The sequence below is a fragment of the Staurois parvus genome, unplaced genomic scaffold (assembly GCF_062004578.1).
Source record: "Staurois parvus isolate SC_StPar_1 unplaced genomic scaffold, SC_StPar_1.0 ptg000198l, whole genome shotgun sequence".
NCBI lineage: Eukaryota > Metazoa > Chordata > Amphibia > Anura > Ranidae > Staurois > Staurois parvus.
In genome coordinates, this window is record NW_028317994.1 from 6856864 (window position 1) to 6878263 (window position 21400).

The 21400-nt window shown below is 41.3% G+C and overlaps 1 protein-coding gene across 2 annotated transcripts in view; it reads left to right on the forward strand.

The window, feature by feature from the left end:
* TTC39B (tetratricopeptide repeat domain 39B) overlaps nucleotides 1-16425 on the forward strand; it is a 178910-nt gene extending 162485 nt beyond the window's left edge. For both annotated transcript variants that reach the window (XM_089678077.1, XM_089678078.1), the window contains 5 exons: nucleotides 3472-3592; nucleotides 6909-7020; nucleotides 8876-8993; nucleotides 9841-9957; nucleotides 15980-16425. In XM_089678077.1, the coding sequence (XP_089534203.1) occupies nucleotides 3472-3592; nucleotides 6909-7020; nucleotides 8876-8993; nucleotides 9841-9957; nucleotides 15980-16079 (568 nt within the window). In that variant the 3' untranslated portion in view covers nucleotides 16080-16425. The remainder of the gene's footprint in view (nucleotides 1-3471; nucleotides 3593-6908; nucleotides 7021-8875; nucleotides 8994-9840; nucleotides 9958-15979) is intronic.
* Nucleotides 16426-21400: the final 4975 nt, after the last annotated feature.

A 21400-nucleotide genomic window follows, 5' to 3' on the forward strand; every position in this document is an offset into this window, starting at 1 on the left:
GATTATGTGCTTGTTTATTTCTCCTAGATGATGACAGATTATTTTTGTTATTGATTTTGGCACAAAACATATTGAGGTTGGAAAGTTTGCAAGTTTAGATTTATCCTGGTCAGTTGCAGAGGTAAAAATTGCTCACTACAGAAACTAACAAGGTGATGCCTCCTGTTAACTGTGTGCTGTGCAGGCACAAGCCCATTAACAATATTGCTTAAATTACAATTTTTAATATAATATAGCCTTTGTGCATAAGATATTAACACTTCCTTGTGATAACCATCCTCTTTCTTCATATTGGTTTTGCTTCTCTATAAAGAATCTGGAGTTATATACAATCCTCACAAATATGTATACAAGGGATGTTCAAGTCAAATCGGTACCTTTAATTTTACAGGTACAAAAATGGATGCTAGTTTGGCAGTACTACACGCAGTAGTAAGCTGCAAGTGTGTCCTGTTACTGATAGGTGGCGCACATGTCACGGCCGGTCCAAAGACCAATAATCAAGATGGTAGACAACAGAGTTAGTGAGTGCATGGAACAGTGTGTGGTAATAAAGTTTCTTGTGAACAAAGGTGTAAAACCTGTGGATATCTATAGAAGACTTCAAGCACAGTATGGTGATGAGATGCTGAGCTGCAGTAAGATATTTAAGTGGTGTAAACTTTTCATAGATGGCCGTGCGTCCTTCAGTGACGATCCCGGCCATGGTGGTTCCCAGCCTACAGCAGTCATTCCTGTGAACATAAAGTACATAGAACGCCTGATCCTGGGTTAATCAACGTATAACCTGCCATCAAATTGCACTAGAGACAATCTTTCTGTGGGAACAGTGAACACAATCATTCACAAACATTTCCATTTTTGAAAAGTTAGTGCACGCTGGGTACCAAGACAGCTTTCCACTTTTGACTGGCACAGAAGAGTTGAAGTCTGCACTGCATTGAAGGAGTGTGTTAAAGGAGATACCAGGATTTTAATTACATGTGATGAAACCTGGGCACATAATTTCATTCCGGAATCGAAATGAACATCAAAGCAGTGGAACCATGCAGACTCGCCACCACCTAAAAAATTTTGAACAATTGCTTCCGCAGGTATTGATGGCAAGTGTTTTCTGGGACAAACGTGGTGTTATTCATGTGGATTTTCTACCTCGTGGTGCCACTATCAACAGTGAATATTACTGCATGTCCTTAGTGATATGCATACATGTCTGCAGAAAAAAACAGCCTGGTTTGATCACTAGAGGTGTCCTGTTTCTCCAGCACAATGCACAAGCTCATAATGCTCGACGCACTATGTGCACATTACAGCAACTTGGCTGGGAGGTATTACCACATCCCCCTTAAATCCTGGACCTCACTCTGAGTGATTTCCACCTGTTTGGACCCCTAAAAGAGTTTGTCATCAGTGCTAAAAATGCTGACCTCTGAGGAAGTGAAGCAGGCTGTCCTAGGATGGTTTAGGTGTACTGACAAATCTTTCTATGCGAACGTTTTCCATAGATTAGTTAAATGTAGTAGGGGAGTATGTTGAAAAATAAATGCAGTTTCCACTCCTTGAAATTTTTTCTTTTGTTCTATAAACCGAAATGTCCCAGTTTGACTTGAACGTCCCTCATATTTTTTGTATTAAAAATTTAAAAGATCATCATGAAATATACAGTTGTGTTCAAAATAATAGCAGTGTGTTGACAAAAGTGAATAAAGCTCAAAATCCTTCTAATAGCTTTTATTTGCATACACACAAATGCATTGGGAACACTACACATTCTATTCCAAATCAAAACATGAAGAAAAATATATCAAATTTGTGTTGTTCCTCTGAAAAAAATTTAAGAAAAGACTGTTCAAAAAAAATAGCAGTGTTTGTATTCTTCTTTACAAACTCAAACATTCACTATATAAACTGAAAAATGTTTGAAGATTTTGCTTTCCTTTCAATCACTTAATTAATATTTAGTTGTATAAGCACTGTTTCTGAGAACTGCTGTACATCTGTGTTGCATGGAGTCAACCAACTTCTGGCACCTGTGAACAGGTATTCCAGCCCAGGATGATTGGACTACATTCCACAGTTCTTCTCTATTTCTTGGTTTTGCCTCAGAAACTGCATTTTTGATGTCACCCCACAAGGTTTCTATTGGATTAAGATCCGGGAATTGGGCTGGCCACTCCATAACGTCAATCTTGTTGGTCTGGAACCAAGATGTTGCACGTTTACTGGTGTTTGGGGTCGTTGTCTTGTTGGAACACCAATTTCAAGGGCATTTCCTCTTCAGCATAAGGCAGCATGACCTCTTCAAGTATTCTGATGTATTCAAACTGATCCATGATCCCTGGTATGCGATAAATAGGCCCAACACTGTAGTATGAGAAACATCCCCATATCATGATGCTTGTGCAACCATGCTTCACTGTCTTCACAGTGTACTGTGGCTTGAATTCAGTGTTTGGGGGTCGTCTGACAAACTGTCTCCGGCCACTAGACCCAAAAAGAACAATCTTACTTTCATCAGCCCACAAAATGTTGCGCCATTTCTCTTTAGGCCAGTCAATGTGCTGTTTGGCAATTTGTAACCTCTTCAGCACGTCTTTTTTTCAACAGTGGGACTTTGCAGGGGCTTCTTGCAGATAGCTTGGCTTCACATAGGCGTCTTCTAATTGTAACAGTACTCACAGGTAACTTTAGACCTTCTTTGATCTTCCTGGAGCTGATTGTTGGCTGAGTCCTTGCCATTTTGGCTGTTCTATCCTTTCGAATGGTAGTTTTTCGCTTTCTTCCACGTCTTTCAGGTTTTGGTTGCTATTTTAAAGCATTTGCGATCATTTTAGCTCAGCAGCCTATCATTTTCTGCACTTCTTTATATGTTTCCCCTCTCCAATCAACTTTTTAATCAAGGTACGCTGTTCTTCTGAACAATATCTGGAACGACCCATTTTCCTCAGAATTTCAGAGAGAAATGCACTGTAACCAGCATGTACAACATTTGCTGTCTTCCTTCCTTAAATAATGGCAATAATTGCCACCTGTTTTTCAAAGAATGAATGACCTCATTAATAGAACTCCTCACTGCTATTATTTTGAACATGCCCCTTTCAATTAGTGATTCAATTACACAGAATCAGCAGCATGCATGTCATGACTGTTGGGTCTGTTGGATTTCTATTACTCTACTACAACTGCCAGTAAATTATTTGCCATGTAGAAATATCATTTCTACCAAAAACAGTGATTGATCAGGTTAGTGATGTCTGACTGCTATTATTTTGAACACAACTGTATTTGCATTCATTTGTACTTAAAAAATCAGCATGAATTGTAAGTTATTTGACGTTTTAGGACATTTTTAAATAAAGTTTAGGGGATTACATTAATTTATTATGCAGAGCAGACTGAAACAATGCTATTGCAGAAACATTTTGCATTCTTTTAATGGAAAAATATACAAATAAATTCAATTTATTTCAGACAAGTAGAAGGTCTCAAGCAAAGAATCGCTGGGAAGTCCATCCCTACAGAAAAGTTTGCAGTCAGAAAGTCTAGAAGATATTCAGCTGCTAACCCTGTAAAACTGACCTTGCCAGCCTTGGTGAGTGCTGTATATATTTGGTATCTGCATGCAAAAGTTGGCAACATAACGAAGTCCATGAAGTGTTAAATTTAGTTTTGGGGTCAGCTACAGCAGTGTGTGCACCATAATTCTAATACAGGGGTTCCCAACCATTTAAAAAGAAAGGGCCACTTAAGTGATTTGGTAACCAGTCACAGGCCACAATGAAATGAAATGGTTCAGAATTTCACATTTTTCTTTTTATTTTGAATAGTATAATGAATGTTTACCTCTTGCAGCCGCAAGGAGGAGAAGCCGCTTTTTTGCAGTAGGAGAAAAACGGAGATACCTCCTCTGCTGCCCCTCCTGTCAAAGTGTAAAACAGAATCTGACAGGCCACACAGGCCTCCTAGAGCATGGAACCTCTGTGACCCCTAACACTACACCAGTGGTTGGGGGATGGTAAAAACACGTCTTAAAGTGTTACTAAACCCAGTAACCGTAAAATCAGTCTGTATATGCAGTAAAGCATGCTTTTTATACTCACTGTGGAACCTAAGGGGTTAATCCTCCATCACATTTTGTCTTCTCTAATCCTCCCCTTCTTTTACTGTCCGTAATCCATCTGCCATACTACAGAGCAGCATGGGCAAGTTTGTACATGCTCTGGTTGGTGTGCATTGCTTTTTGGGAGGGTGCATGGGATCAGCACAGAGCCAAACAGCGCTGTCCAGACTAAGGGTCAGAGGTCATACAGCCTCAAAGGAGAATAAAAACTCCAACAAGATTAACCAGTGCTTCGCCAGATACTGATAAAAGTCACAAGACTGTTACATACTGCTGATGAGAAAAAGTATTTAGCAGTTTATATTTACTGAAATAAATGCATTTCCATGTTCTGTGTACTGTAGACTGGATATAGTAAATGCAGGGTCAAGGGTTTAGTAACACTTTAACTATTGGGTTTTACCACACCCCAAACTGCAAATGTAAACGAGCCCTTACTATCCTGAGCCCCCTTTAAGGCTGCTTTCACACTGATGCACTCTAGTTTACCCGCACTCCTGGTGCAGTGCACCTGCTCCTTTTTTGTGGGTGCGATGCTGTTTGTCATAGATTTCTAATGTATCTTGTGGGTGTGGTGCACTTTCTGAAAGTGCGCTACACCCGCAAGTTATAATAGATGTCTTTGGCTCCTTGCAGCCAACCCACAGGAAAGTTGCAGGTGCACTGTGCTGCATCTGCGGATCAGTGTGAAAGCAGCTTAATAGTATTTTTTATAGGTGCTAATATGCCCATTGTAAAACCGCAGTGTATGTGTTTAATACACTGACCACTTTTCCTCTTCCAGCTTCTGCTGGCATCGCTCTCCATGCTGCTAGGAAGGTCCCAGGTGAAGTACACTCGGTATCAGTCTGTCTGGGACAGAAGTTGGCTCTGCAAAGGATGCATCGGTTTAAGCATTCCTGCTCCCTCCATGGCCACTTGCTTCCTCTGCTGCTGACACCGGCTTGATGCACTCTGGAATGGCGGGTTGTTGACCCCAGGAATGCTCTTCTTTTCTTTGAGCTTGAGGGCCACATCAGAGGGCTTTTAGGACCACAGGTTGCGCACCCTTTTTCTAATACTTTGGAACATCAATATCACAATCCACTGCCACAAATTCCGCGAGCGCATTCTTCAAATTGCTGTACACAATGCTGCGGTCAGAATTTGCTGTCAGTCCTATTGACCTCTGTGTGGAATCTAGAAAAAAGACCAGCAAAATTGTTGCATGTAAAGCGATGAGATTTGATAGAGATGCATCATTGCACTTGATATTTACACAGAGGGTGCAAAGCTTCATTAAAACAATCCCCTGCCACAGAATTATCCTAGCCAACTTGGTACAAACCAATAGATAAGCAATCTTAACAACTGTAATTGTTTTATTGCATTTGGCTACAAAAATGTCAAATAGCAGAAATTGGATAATTTGTATGTCATGTTAACCTTGTTAACCCCTTTGCCAGCCCTTTTAGTGCCAATAAAATTAATTTCTAGCTTGACTAAGTTGACCTAAAGTAAACCTTTCCTTATTAAAACTAGTGTGAGTTGATATGTTGAATAAAAAGCTTCCACTATTTTTGATCACCCAGGAGCTGCAGAATCTACCCTTACTCCATACATAACCATTTCTTACTGTGGGCACCTGTTTAAGTATCAGTAGAGAAGAAAGGAGAGGGAGCAGCCCATAGCCAAAAAAGCATGTTATTAGCCCTAAACAAACAATAAGCAGTGCTTCCTTGTAATAACTGTCCGTTAAGTGAAATAGAAAGGAGAAAACCGATAGAAAAAAAGTCCTTATAAATCAAAGGTGTCCACCTGTGGCCCACGATGGTTATGAATGCCACCCAACACAAAATCATAAACTCTAAAATGTTGATTCTTTTGTAAAAATACGGCTGAAGAAAAATTATATTGTGTCAATTTACTCAACTTTTGTAAGTTTTTTTTTTTTTTTGTTTTTTTTTTTGTTTTTGTTTTATCTTCCGAAAGAAAAATATCCCACTCGTCACAATCATAACTTATTCATGTTATCAGTTTTCGGCAGCTCCTATATTTGTGAGCAACAGTTTTTAAGGATAAAGCACACAAATGGCAAAATTAGAACCAAAATATCTGATGAGCACTTTGAGAATTCATTGAGAATTGATACTACATCCATCAAAGCAGATATTGATGTTTATCAAAAACCGTGTCAAATATCATACTAGTTTTATGTTGCCCTCTTTTACTTTTATCATAAAAATATTACAAAAAAAAAGTTTTATTACTCAGGTACATTATCTATATCAGTGATGATTAACTTGTGATCTGCCTGACTTTCTCTGCTCATCAGCGATCCTTCTTTTTTAGTGTATTTCATGTGTGTCCCAAGACAATTCCTCTTCTTTCAGTGTGGCCCAGGAAAGTCAAAAGTTTGGATACCCCTAAATCATAAAGCAGGGGTGCCCAACCTGTGGCTCTGATTATTAATGCAGATGTTCTCTGTGACACTCGCCAGTTATAGGCAGTACTTTCCTCATGCTGTGACAGGGTGAGGAAAGTGCTGCCGATGACGGGCAACTGTATTTACTTTGTGATCAGCTGTGTCATTGGACTCAGCTGATCACGTGGTAAAAGGCCACTGTGTTCGGCCTTTTACCTTGTCATGCTGTGTCCTTAGGACAGCGGCTGGTTCTGGGAGGACATCATATTGTAACTTCTCAGTAATCTGTGCATATGAACATAGGTATTTTGGCATTCTGATTGTAGTATTGTATTTAAATCTGTGTTTCATTCTCTGTTTATACTTGTGTTTCTTATGTTACAGGAAATGATGTATGTGTGGAATGGCTTCACAATAGTAGGGAGGAGGGCTGACCTCACAGAAAACCTCCTGGTTACAATTGAGAAAGCAGAAACTGCTTTGCAAAATGAAAAAAGTAAGTTTGAATGTGTAAATAAGAATTTAATTAAACTACAGAAGTGCTCTAAGATTACTTATTCAAGCATTAGTATATTTCCCATGAACTGTCATGACTTTGCATTCTACCTTCAAAAGAAGGGAATCAATGACAGTGGTTTGTTTTGGAAGGTGTGTGAGAATGCGGTTTTATTTGCTTTCACAAATTCTTTGTAGATATGTTAAGCAGTCTGTTGCTGCTGTGTTGCATTTTTTTATCTTCATATTAATCTGTAAAGAGAACTGAAAAATGTGAACTGTTTATAGACCATAAATATTTGTCATTTGATCACTAAGATCCCTGCAGAATCATGATTATTGGACTGTTTATAGGACAAAACAAAAGCCTAGCGAGCCATACAGTCAGAGAGAGAGATTAGGAAATTATTTTTCTGATCTCTTTTTGTTACAGAAATAAGACCTGCTGGATGTAATGCTGTAATATATATGTACACAGTTGGTATATTCAGTGATAGATTTTGTCGTATCTTATGGAGTGTCCAGCCACTTTAACCACTTGCCTACCAGGCACTTATACCCCCTTATTTACCAGGCCAATTTTCAGCTTTCAGCGCTGCCGCACTTTGATTGACAATTGCGCGGTCATGCAACATTGTACCCATATGACATTTTTATCATTTTTTTCTCACAAATAGAGCTTTCTTTTGGTGGTATTTAATCGCCACTGGGCGCTTTACTTTTTGCGCTATAAATAAAAAAAGTGCAAAAAATTTGAAAAAAAAAAAAGTTTCTTTGTTTCTTTTATAAAATTTTTCAAACAGGTATTTTTTCTCCTTCACTGATGTGCGTTGATGAGGCAGCACTGATGGGCACTGATAGGCAGCACTAAAGGGCACTGATAGGCAGTACTAATGAGGTGGCATGGATAGGCGGCACTGATAGACAGCACTAATGAGGTGTCACGGATAGGCGGCACTAATATGCAGCACTGATAGGCGGCACTGATAGGTGACACTGATTATGGGTACTGAGAGACGGCACTGACTGGCATCACCCCTGGGCACTGACTGGCGGCACTGACTGGCACAACCCCTGGGCACTGACTGGTGGCACTGACTGGCAGCACTGGTGGGTGGCACTGGTGGGTGGGCACAGGTGGGTGGCACTTCTGGGCACAGGTGGGTGGCACTTCTGGGCACAGGTAGGTGGCACTGCAGAGTGGCACAGGTGGGTGCACTGCTGGGCACAGGTGGGTGCACTGCTGGGCACGGGTGGGCGGAGCTAGTGGGTGCACTGCTGGGCGGAACTTGCGGGTGGCACTGCTGGGCACCGATCATCAGTGCCCTGATGATCGGTGCCGATCCCCGCTCTGATAACTGCCGGTTCTCGGCAGTACTTTCCTCACGATCTGACAGCGTGAGGAAAGTGCAGCCGAGAACCGGCACTTGAATTTCCCTCTGATCAGCGTGTCTTTGGACACCGCTGATCACGTGGTAAAAGGCCGCTGTGATTGGCCTTTTACCACATCACGTGATCAGCTGTGTCTGTAGGACACAGCGATCACGGAGACCCTGGGGCGCGCATGAGAGCGCGTTCTGGGAGGACGTCATATGACGTCCACTCAGAACTGGCCGGCCGCAGTGCAGCCGTCATTCGGCTATCTGCGGTCGGCAGCTAGTTAATATATCCGTAGGGGATTTTTTTTCTTGATGTACATAAATGCCATAGTTTGCCTCTGTTGGTTTTGCACATTGTGGCCATGGTTGCCCTTAAATGCATCCAACTGACATTATTTTTTTTTTTTCTAACTTTAAAAAATGTTGTCAACATTTATCTAAACGTTTGTCATCATACATTTTTTTTTTTTTTTATAGATCCAAGCGAATACTATGGAGATGACCAGTGCCTTGTTCAGTTGTTAAAAGGTCTTTGCTTGAAACATCTGGGTAGATTATTACAAGCAGAGCTTTGCTTCAATCAAGTCATCCAGAGGTAAAAGCAAATACATGATATATTTTATACAGTGGCTGCTTATGGTGTACTTTAAGTGATTCCTGCTACATTCTTGAGCAGTGGTCTCCAAACTGTGGCCCAGGGGCCAGATGCGGCCCTATGCTTGCTTTTATCTGGCCCTTGGGGCATTATTTCATCTACTAATACCAACAATTGGGTATAATTCCCCCCACTTACACCAATGAAGGGGGCACAACTCCTTCAAATGACACCAATGATGGGGCACAATTCCTGCCAGTGACACAAATGATAGGGTCCTATTACATCAATGATGGGACACAATATTTTTTTCTCACTGACGTCAGGACCTTTTCTACTCCCCATTGGCTGCAGTCTGACCTTTGTAAAGTCTGAAGGACAGTAAACTGGTCCTTTTTGTTTAGAAAGTTTGGAGACCCCTGTTCTTGAGAAACAACATGCAAGTTAATGACACATGATCCATCTGGAAATTACTGGAGTGTTGTGTTTCCCCCAATAGACTGCAGTCTCATGGATATATTTAATATCATTGTAAAATAATTTATAAGCTGTGAACCATGGTGACTATCCATTTTGTTTCTGACAGTCGAGTGCAGGCTGACTAACCATAGGTTATTGCATGTTGTACCATTCCCTGTTGATTTAAACAAGATATCACACGATCTTCAGTAACTCATAGAAACCAGAAAATATTTAATTTTTCTGACCACACTAAAATGATGGTTGATCTGTGAGGGTTTGCTGAGGGGTAATGCGTATATTTGCTTATATTATATAACATTACAGGTATGCATGGTGTATACAGTATTTGTCTGCATTCTGATATCTGTCTTGTTTAACCTTTCAGTGAAAAGAGACTGAAGTATGACCACTATTTAATCCCATTTTCTTACTACGAATTGGGGCTGTTATACAAGCAACAAGGAGACAAAGATAAAGCCATAAGGTTTATTGAAACTGCAAAGTGAGTATCTTTGTGTGTTTTGTAAAATCCCACTATTGTATGCTTTGTATCTACAAAAGGGTGTGTGGTGTGATAAAAGGGGACGTGCATTTAAATACACTTCCAACATTTATGGGCTTGCCTAGTAAAATACAAAAATCGCTTAGTTTACTATTACCAAAAAAAGTTGCATATAGTAGTAAAAGAACAAGGACACTAGCTGCATCAACCAATTAAATGTTCACATTCAAAACTAATCAAAACCCAAAACAGGGCATTTGATATGCTGTAGACAATCAGAGTTTTTTTACCTAATTCAAGTGGATCAACATCCGTGTGTTTCTGTTTGATAATTTTTATAAAAACTGGAAGATTTCACATACAATGCTAGAAGTTTCCTAGAATATAGTTGCGTTTGATGTAATCTTTGTTCTGTATACATAACATATTTGTATTCATTTCTGCTTTTTTTTTTTTTTTTCTTCAATCACTGGAAACCTCCCTTTTCACCACAGGGGACATTTTTATGATAACATGTATTGTATTCTGTGGTCAGGATGTAAATGCAGCTACAAATTTTGCCAGAGAAAACCACATCACTGCATGCCATTGCTGATAGATTTTGGGAATTAATAAATCCTTTCTCCGCTATATAATAAGTCACAGACTAGGAATAAGCACAAACACCTGATGTGTGCAAGCTAGTTATAGATCTGAGACTCGCAGGTTGTGAAGGAAGGCTAAGAAGTTAGGTGTTTGGTCAGTTTTACCCACTTGCTGACAGTCTTCCTAATTTTTTTTTTTTTTTTATAACTTGTTTAATAATTTTCAAACTGCAGCTACAAAACAAAGCCTTTGGACATTCCCCGGCTCAAATATACAAAACAAAACACAACCAAAAAAGGGAAAAAGAAAAATACAAAAAAATACAAACTGCAATCCTTCTGCTTAAGTCTACGCCAAAGGTGCAAGGTTGTACAAGGCAATAATGCCTCACTTGAAATATACCTCGTCATTAGTACAAAACATTCCAAAGTGATAAGAACTCAGGAGGGAAGTGAAAGCAAAACTCCCAAAAAATACAGTATTTTGGAGATATTACAGAAATTTCCAAACAGCTCAACCAATGTTAGGTGTCTGGGAACCAGATCCCTGATCAAGTCACAGGTCGGTAGTGGAGGCAGAGCTCAGCCACAGATTACATATCTTGTCAAACTTTTTCGGACAGCCCGGGGAGAGAAGTTACTTTTTAAAGGGGGACTGCAGAGTTGAGCAAGGACTTCCTAAAATGTATAGTAGGGGCCCTGTCTTATTTTATGCCTGGAAGGCTATCATTCTCAAGTGGAAATAACAGTAGATCCAGTATTATTCTTATTATTATACAGTGTTTATATAGCGCCAAAGGGTTTGCTCAGCGCTGTACATTAGAGTGGGGGGACAGTACATGAGACAATACAATACACGAGAGGTTCGAGGGCCCTGCTCTTTCGAGCTTACAATCTAGGAGGGAGGGGGTAGAGGTACAGGAGGAAGTGGCTGCGGGGGATGGAGTGGTAGGAGTGGAGGAGAACGGCTGTTAGGTGAGGGTGGGGTAGGCTTCCCTGAATGATGGGTTTTCAGGGTGCGCCTGAAGGTGAGGAGGGTAGGTGACAGTTTGATGGATTGGGGTAGGGAGTTCCAGAGGATGGGGGAAGTCCTGGAGAAGTCCTGCAGTCAGGCATGGGAGGTGGAGACTGGGGAGCTAGAGAGTAGGAGGTCTTGTGAAGAGCGAAGGGCATGGGTAGGGTGGTATTTGGGTATCAGGTCAGTGAGGTAGTTTGGGGCAGCGTTATGAGTGGCTTTGTATGTCAGAGTTGGTAATTTGAATTTAATACGTTGGGAAATCGGGAGCCAGTGAAGGGATTGGCAGAGGGGGGTGGCAGAAGTGGAGTGTTTGGTGAGGTGGATGAGTCTAGCCGCTGAGTTCAGGATAGTCTGGAGCGGGGATAGCATGTGTTTGGGTAGGCCAGTGAGAAGGGAGTTGCAGTAGTCCAGGCGTGAAATAATAAGGGAGTGCATGCATTTATCCATCAGGTGCTAAAGGGGTGTAACCACATTAACTCTAGAAATTATGAAGGACCCTCTGCACACTGGTATATACCCTTTCAAGCAAACTATGCAATAAATAGGGATATTTAGTTCACACATATTGCAATACATGCTTAAGCTGGCCAACTGCGTCAAAGTAATCCCTCTATGGCCAGTCCTACTCTGCCCTGCCTACACAAGTGCTACAGTGGACACAATGCTAGCATAGGGGAAAAGACACAATGGGGAGAGCTACAAGGTTCAGGTCTGGCTACTGACCCAACAATACAACAAACAAGAGATCCCTGTGTTCAAATCCATACAGCTAGTGCATGCATTTATCCATCCGGTGCTATCATAGTTTGCTTGAAAGAGTATATACCAGTGTGCAGAGGGTCCTTCAGAATTTCTAGAGTTAATGTGGTTACACCCCTTTAGCACCTGATGGATAAATGCAGAGAGGTAAATTTGTGTGTCATCGGCATAGAGGTGATAATTGAAGCCGTGGGAGTGTATCAATTTGCCAAGGGAGGAGGTGTAGATAGAGAAGAGAAGGGGTCCTAGGACAGAGCCTTGGGGGACTCCAACAGAGAGGGGGAGTTGGCAGCGTTATAGGTAATGCTGAAGGAGCGTTGGGATAGGTAAGAGGAGAACCAGGAGAGAGCAGAGTCCCTGATGTCAAGGGAGTGTAGTTTAGTAAGGAGGAGGGGGTTGTCGACTGTGTCGAAGGCTGTGGTGAAGTCGAGGAGTAGGAGGACTGAGTAGTGGCCATTAGCTTTGGCGGTTAGCAGGTCGTTAGTGATTTTAAGTAAAGCGGTTTCGGTGGAGTGTAGACTAAGCGGTTAAGGAGCTTGGAAGTGAGTGGCAGCAGGGAGATGCGTCTAAGGTTGTTCAGGTCAGTGGGGTCCAGGGAGGGTTTTTTGAGTATGGGGGTGATGTGTGCGTGCTTTAGGGGGGAGGGGAATGCGCCAGTAGAGAGGGAGAGATTGAAGATGTGGGTGAGGGAGTGAATGATGGAGGAGGGGGGTGACCGGAGGAGTTGTGAGGGGATAGGGTCCAGAGGGCAAGTGGTGAAGCGGGCTTCAGTGAAGACCTTAGTGACCTCCTCAGTGGTAGCAGGGCTGAAGGAGCGGAGTGTTTGGGGAGGTTATAGTGTGCGGGACGTTGGTGTGGTGGGGGGCAGTGCGGTTGCGAGGTCAGAGGAGGGGAGAGTTGAGGGGGTGATGGAGGGAGGTAGGCTTGGTGGAGAGGTAGATTGTGAATTGACAATGTCCTTACGGATTGCGTCAATCTTGTTTTTGAAATGATTGGCAATCTCGTGGGCAGTGAGTGAGGTACTGAGTGGAGGTGGGGGGGGGGGGGGGAGTAGGGAATTGAAAGTGGAGAAGAGCCGGCAAGGACAGGAGGAGAGGGTGTTGATGAGGGTTACGAAGTAGGCTTGCTTGGCGGCATGGAGGGAGGAAGTGTAGGTGAGGAAGGCGGATTTGTAGAGGGAGAATGCTCGAGGGGATCTGGTTTTGCGCCATAATCGATCCAGTGCGCGACTGCGTCGTTTGAGGCATTTTGTATGGTCATTCTGCCAGGGTTGAAGCGGTCGGGGTCTGATGTTACGTGTGGTTAGGGGTGCCAGGGAGTCTAGGGCAGCTGACAGTGAGTCGTTGTATGCAGTAGTGGCCAGGTCAGGGCATGACAGTGGAAGGATACTGTCGTACAGACGGTCAGCTGCCGAGTGGAGAGGGGCCGGGTTCAGGTTGCGGAGGTTACGTAGATCCTGTAGAGTACTATACTATCCCAATAGGCATGCACCAACAGTCAGGGGGAAAAGAACTGTGGTCAGAGTAGAGATTAATGGAGTTACTTCCGACCAATAGATTTGCACTTGTGGGCATTCCCAAAATATGTGAATAAAATAGTCAGGGTCACACACATTCCTCCAACATCGGGAAGGAGTATCAGGGTAAATTCTATGCAACTGTTGTGGCGGGAAGTAAACTCTGTGAACAATCTTGAATTGAATCAGTCACTATTAATTGCAGGAAAGAATATTCCCAAGCAGCCTCCCAGTCCTCTCCATCCAGTTCCGGTTTCTCCGCTTGGCACATGGTGTTCAAGATATCTAAGCCTGCATGAAAAGCATCGATGCTTGTATAAATCTCAGATAATGGTTTACATAAGGAGTCATCCCGCAGGAGAGATTCCAAGGCATCTTGAGCCAACTGAATCCTGGCGGAGCAAATTGAGAATTGTAGGCGTGGAGGAGTTGGGGAACCTGAAGTGAAAAAAGATTTGGGCAGGTCAAATTTGCATTTCCATGCATCAGACTTCAATGCATCAAAATTTAATACCCCTATCTGACCCCCCTCACATATGTGTCCCAGACCTTTAATATCCCTAGTGGCCCAAAGGGAGGAATCAGGAATCGATTGAAATTCAGCAAGCGTCAGATTGAGCCAGAGTGGAGTGTGAGGGGACCAGTAATAACAATAGGTATTGGGTTTAATCAAAGTGATGTGCCAAACTTTGATAAAAGAGAAGGCAGCCTCTAGTACAACTGAGGCATTTTTGTCATCTGATTTTATCCAGTCATGGGCACGTGTAACTAATGCTGCCAGATAGCACCAGGCCCCCTTGGGTTCAGGGGCGACAGTGTCCTTTTACTGAATCTAAAAGGGTGCCATGGAAAGGATATAACAAGAGTCATATTGTTTAAAAGTGGCTCTCTGGATCCAAACCGCTAAATGTCGTCTTAAAAAATACATTACCGGAAGGATTTTCATTTTGACTAAATTAATTTGTTCAATAAGTGATAATGATGGATTAGTCCAGGCTTTCAGCCTCTGCTTACACCATTGCAATGCGGGGTACAAAATAAGTTTTTACTGGCAGTCATCTAAATTTAAAGTATAAGTTCACCTTTGGGAACATGTTACATGTTCCACCCGTTTTTAGGGTGGAACATGTTCCCATAATCGCAGCAGCGCCCGCCTCCCCTCCTCCCTTTTACAGATACTACAGGGAAACTTCTCCCTGTACTATCTGTCAGATTTGAAAACAACGCGGCCGTGTGGGGCTCCAGCCACACGGCCGTGTCACTCATTCACAGAATTCTTTGCGTGCCTACAAGTTCCGGCAGCCTTAGCGGCCATCGGCTTGTAGTTTTCAATGAACTACCACAGCGCCGTGGTAGTTCATTCAAGCTTCCTGTCAGAATATCTGCTTGGCTGTATATCCCATACGGCTACCAGATATTCTGACAGGTCTTCAGGAGACCTGCATGGCATCTCCTGATCACTGGTGCAATTCTTTACAGGCTCCTTTTGGACAAAAAATGATAAATTCAAATTTTTTTTTACCTGCAAAAAAATGTGCATTTGTTATTTTTGTCCAAAAAGTGAACTTATCCTTTAAATCAGGGGTGTCCAAACTATGGCCCTCCAGCTGTTGAAGTACTACAAGTCCCATCATGCCTCTGCCTCTGGGTGTCTTGCCTGTGGATGTCAGAGTCTTGCAAGGCCTCATGGGACTTGCAGTTCCTCAACACCTGGAGGGCCATAGTTTGGACACCCCTGCTTTAAATAAACAGCCAGCTAAACTTGAGCCCCTGATGATGGATATTTGGATGATACACTTTGGGCTGAGTTAGTGGCAGTGGCTCTCATTGCCATTTGATGTATGTCTTGTACTTCAACAATGGGAAGTCCCTTTTTGTTTAAGGTTTTGATTTTTTTTTTTTTAAAGCTACATTTTATTGCACAGTTGAAACATTCTGTTCCCCTACGTAAGGAGTAGCAATTGATCTTGCATAATTGCACCATTCATATGTGATTGGTAGAGTAAGTGATGGCTGCAAAATCTGCATATTAAAATTATCCAAGGGCAAGGCTCCCATATTTATTTCATGACTGTTATTTCTTGCCTATTTCTGTTTGATGAAATGTCTATCACCTGACTACCAATCTCTATCTTTTTTTTACAGAAACAATTACAAGGATTACTCCATGGAATCACGGCTTCATTTTCGAATCCATGCAGCACTCAGCAGTCTTAAAGGCACCCCTCCATCCACTCCACCATGACCAAGTGACACTGGGCTCCTTTTGTACACGGGTATTTCAGCTGCTGGGACGAAGTACTAGAATCAAGCCTTTAGCAAAGAATATATTTGTTCAACCTAAACGTAATGACTGTTATCCTGTGTGATTTACTGTTGTCCAATATAGCTGTTCTTTTCTATGGTAATTGTACTATAAAGATATAAATATATAAATATACATACAATATATACTTAAAAAAAAATAAGAGAAGAAAGTTGATATATATTTTGTTTCATGACAGAAATAATTTATGGCCATACTGACTTGAATGAAATAATTATTTTACAGACAATTACTGATGTAGTAAAGTCTGATACAAAGAAAACAATCTCATGTTGTGGTGCCTTTGTCCGGTTTCATTGTGTTTGGTTTCACCAGATGTTTGGTCATCTGTGGCTTGTACAAAAAAATTCTGTGTTGCTTATAATTAATTAGCCCCTTGCGGGTATTTTCCATTGGGTTCTACAAAAATAGCTGATGGGATGTGACAGCCTGCTAATAGCAATACATACAATGTCTGTTTTTTTCCAGACAGTTATACATTTTATTTAGTGTGTAAGAAGGGACTATTTTGTTCTTTAACAAGGAATTTTAGGAACATGAAGTTTACAGATACGGTCTAAAAAATTTATACAATATATTATTTTTTAATAAGCATTGCATATTGCACTTCTGCCTTGCAGCACTAGGGTCCTCAGTTCGAATTCAAACCAAGACCCTATCTGCACAGAGTTCATGTTCTCCTTGTGCGTGTATGGGTTTCTGCCGGGTAATCCAGTTTCCTCCCACACTCCAAAGACATGCTGGTAGGTTAACTGGCTCAGTTGAGTGCACCCAAGATGGCATCGCCACATAAGTGCTTTAAGTCCCTAGGGAGAAAAGCGATATAGAAATACAAATTTAAAGAAGGAAAACACAATAGCTGGAGATATTTTAGAGTACTTTTCTTCTCCCTGTCATACAAACATTGAGGAGACTGACTAACCTCTAAAATTGCTGAATGCAGCTTCTTTAACCCATCCTGCCCAGCCCCAATATCCTTTTAGCTATCACAGTGGTCACATGACTACTAGCCAATGGGAGCTGTCTTTGACAGCTCAGTCACTGTGGTGGGAGTGTGCATTGAGTGCACTGTTGGCACAAAAACATGCTGACCATGGACACACATATGCCTCCCTCTTTGACACCACATATATGCATTACATGGACAGCAACAGGTTAAGGGTTGATTGCTGTTTCCCATGCTTGAGTGACAATATTAGTGAGGTCAGTGTTCATTCCTATGCTGAGATGAGGCTATCAAACAGAGGAGAGGCATCCAGGGATTTTCTATTCAGAAACAAGTAATCTATACTAATGCTTATTTAACATTGCTCCTGAAGCTTAAAGCTGAACTCCAGGAATTTAGCCGCTTTAGAATATGTTCTGGAATACTACGGGTTAAGTCCAGCAAGGTGCATGCTACCTTGTGAACTCATTGTTTTAATTTACAATTTACATTTTTCATCTATTGCTGTACTTCCGGCACTCCGACACTGGTCCTTCTGGTCTCTGTTGTTGCAGTTGCAAAATCACATGTGGCCCATATGCCTGTCCTTCCTTTACTCCTGCCCAGTCACAGAGCACTTTGTTTTATGTGAACTCGTTCACAAAATACAAAGGCTCCTGTGAATGGGCAGCAGAGTAGAAGGGTGGGCAGAGATGCATTGTGGGAAAAGACAGCATCTCTCCTGTCAGAGCTCAGGTAGTGTAGTGATTGATGTACTCTGGGAGCTCCACAAAACTGTCTGATGTAAAGTAAAGATATATGTTCAGGAGGTGCCATGCATCTTGTTGGACTTGAATGGATAGCATGCCGGCATAGTTTACAGATTGGCTGGCTGAATTCCTGTAATTCAGCTTTAAAGGTTTAGGGAGAAAAAAGAAAACTGTTCCAAGTCCTTTAAATATTGGTGTATATGTGTTTTTCCTGTTTCCCCATTGCTGTGCACCTAACTTTATGTGGAAAGCCCTCCAGCTTAGTAGGTAATAACCACTAGTGGTCTTGCTGATTTGGAAGATGTTGAGGAAATTGACAACAGAATGCAAATCAACTTCATCATAGGGTCAGCAACCATTACACTGTTGTTTGCATTGTCACGTAGGTCAAAAACAAGAACACACAAGCATTACAAGGTACCACTCAGAGTAAAATACTATGGCTGAGCATTCTCCAATACCCAATACAGCATATTAAACCTAAAGTGCAGTAAATCCTATACTTTTCTACATGTATGACCTTGCCCTCAAGCCTACTCTGTTCTAAAACACTAGTTGCCTGTCATGTTGAGGAAGCGGCAGCAATAACTGAATCCCTGACTTGTACTAAATATGCAGATAAGGAGTTCTGGTTTCCCCATACTTCTTTTGCTGTGTGACTGGTGTTGGTCATTGATCTAGAAAAATATTAGCCCAAGGAATTAGTGTGATAGTCAGTTAACTATTAGTTTTAAGAAGGTTAACAGAAAAGCAGCTCTCTCCAGGTATGTTATACAAGGATTTTACTTTTACTTGTTCCAAGGTAAAAATGGTAAATTTAAGGTAATCCAATAACTCCCTGGATCAATATTTCACGATGTTATGTCTAACAAATATTAATAGCCATTTGTATTCTTTGCTTTTAGAAATCCATTCAACCTGCAGTAATCAGCTTCTGGGAGACTCTTCCTAGAGCAAGGTACAAAGTCTTTGGAAGTTTCAAATTTGACAGTTGTTACCAAACCAACAATAGAAACACCCCCTAAAAACTCGTGTTCCAATGACAACTGTCAGAGGTGGACCTTTTTAACTTCCTGTTGGGTCTCTGCAGTCTCCCTAATGGGGACAAAGACCGCAATAAAAAATTAGACTCTGGTTCGAACATTTCCCACTTAAATTTAAAGATAAACAACTGTTGGCAGTAGTTCCAATTTAAAGTGAACACTTTTACAGACATATTTTGCACACCTTTCACAGGATATCTTGCCAATGCTTTGTTATAATCTGGAATTTTTTAGGGACATCTGCTATATGAAAAGTTGTACCAGTTTGTTTTTTGTATTGTATTCCCTGCAAGCAAAAAAAACAATTTTCTATCTTTAATTTTTCATCTTATGGCTTAAAAAAAAAGCTCCAAATGAGATTAAAACATGGCATGCTCATAGAAGTAGGAACAATAATTCTTCAATCTTCTGGCTCATATTGTGTTCTCTGCAAAAATATGGATTACCTAATTGTTAAAGTCAGTGTGCCTGATTGTAGCTTTGCTTCTACCAGTAAAGCAGCTAGCAGGCTTGCCTGCTTTTCTTTAGGGCATTTCCACATGAGCATGCTCCCCTCTATACAGCGGAATCTCCATGAGCAGATCCCCTGCTGAATCGGAGCAAAACTGGACCAATGTTACTTTTGTGACATCTGTGATTGCTCAGTTTTTGTCCACATTTTGACAATTTTGTAACTTGTTGGGAGATCACGGTAGGAGCAGGTGGCAATTACTTCCTTTCCAAAGTAAAAAAAAAAAAGGCAATAAGATCAAGGCAAATTTTGACTGTGTTGTAATTTGTACTAAAATTAATGTCTGTCAATTTACTCAACTGAAAACAATAGACTTTGTGTCTACATTTCAGCATAGTGCAGACCATACTGCTTATATGAATATGAAACAGAAAATCTCGCAATATCTGATTAAATTATCAGTAACTTTACAAATCTGCATGGATACATTAATACCATGTCTCATTATGCAATAGGTGTATAATAAAAATAAAAAAATAGACTGTACCATAAAAACCGCCCTTGAGCTGTAATGGAGTGTCTGCTAAGGCACTGTATCACAAAGTCTGTCTCAGAAAAGCACAGCAGTAGAATTTGCGTTGGAATGCAGATTTCAGATGATACTCCTACAGTATATATTTTTTATTCAATCAGCCCCAATAGTCTCTGGTAGTCGCTCACTCAAAACGCATATGGAAACTTTATTACAAAGCACAACAAAAGGGGATTTAAAGCCCAGTGTTCTCCAAAACGGTTTTTTGTAGTTTTGGATACAACGGGGAAGGGATAAAAGCACGCTCATCTTTTATTACGGTCTATGTTGCACTACTGCTGACTCTAATTAGACCCCAGCAGTGAGTGAATTGCCTCAGAGGGGAAGAGCAGGATTGAGTGTTTTTGCACCTTTCTTTGAGTAAAGCTTTGCACACACAAAAATAAAAGGTAATGTGTGGCCCAACGTTATGGATCTTTTCTTCACTTAGGGGGTGACAAGAACTGAAGTTGGACCAGCACCTGGGGCTATGAAGAGGCAGTGGATCCGAGAAATCTTGGTGTAACCAGTTGGAAATATGGTTTAATTTTCAGCCCTGGATTGCAGAAATGACAGATGAAATCAGATTTGTTGTTATGGCCAACAAATGTATTTTCATATGGCGTTTTTTAAGTTTAAATCATTGCGTCATCTTGAGCCAGAATAATTATAGACGCTGACCCCAGATAATCACTTAACAATGATGGTTGGCTCTTCTGGAGAGAAAGGTAGAAGAAAGCATTGTTGGGGAAAACGTGTCTGAGAGAAGTATTAAATACCAGTAAGTCAAATACACTGCAAATTAGTCATACTATATGTTGGTGGGCTCATAGTTTAACAGATTTACTTTAGATTTAGGACAGTAGCTAATTGTAAAATGTTCTGACTGCTAGATTATATTTTATGAGAAAGTTGGATAGGCACATGTGTATATCTTGTACAGGCACTGTTGATATTTCTCGAGTGAACTACAACCTGCTGTCCGAAAGAGCCACGGCAGCTGAAGCCTCTTCCTACAAGCAATATCTGGCATGCACATTTAGTGAGTTCTGTGTAAATGGTTTAATACTGTACAGTGATCTAGCACTGCCACTTCTGGACTTTGGAGGATTAGGAATCGGCATATCTACCCACCTTCAATTCACTGAGTGGTTCAGCATATTCTGTTTGAAGTTCTGTAAACCCAAACTTGGTGGTGAATACCATTTGAAGTCTGAGGTGGCTGGGGAAAAGGATCTTGTTGGTAAATTCTGCCCATTCACAGGGTTAAAAAGCAAGCTACTGTACAGGGTCCTTTTTGTGAAACTTTGAGAGTGACATGAGAACTGCACAAATCGTTTAAATTACAGGTTTTGAGGGGATGCCTTAAAACTCTATTTGGTGTTACAAAACGGTACAGGACAGCATACGCTGGCATTTTTGTGGAAGTTTGTATTCAGCATACAACTTTGACACATACAACTGGCGAAAATAAATTGAT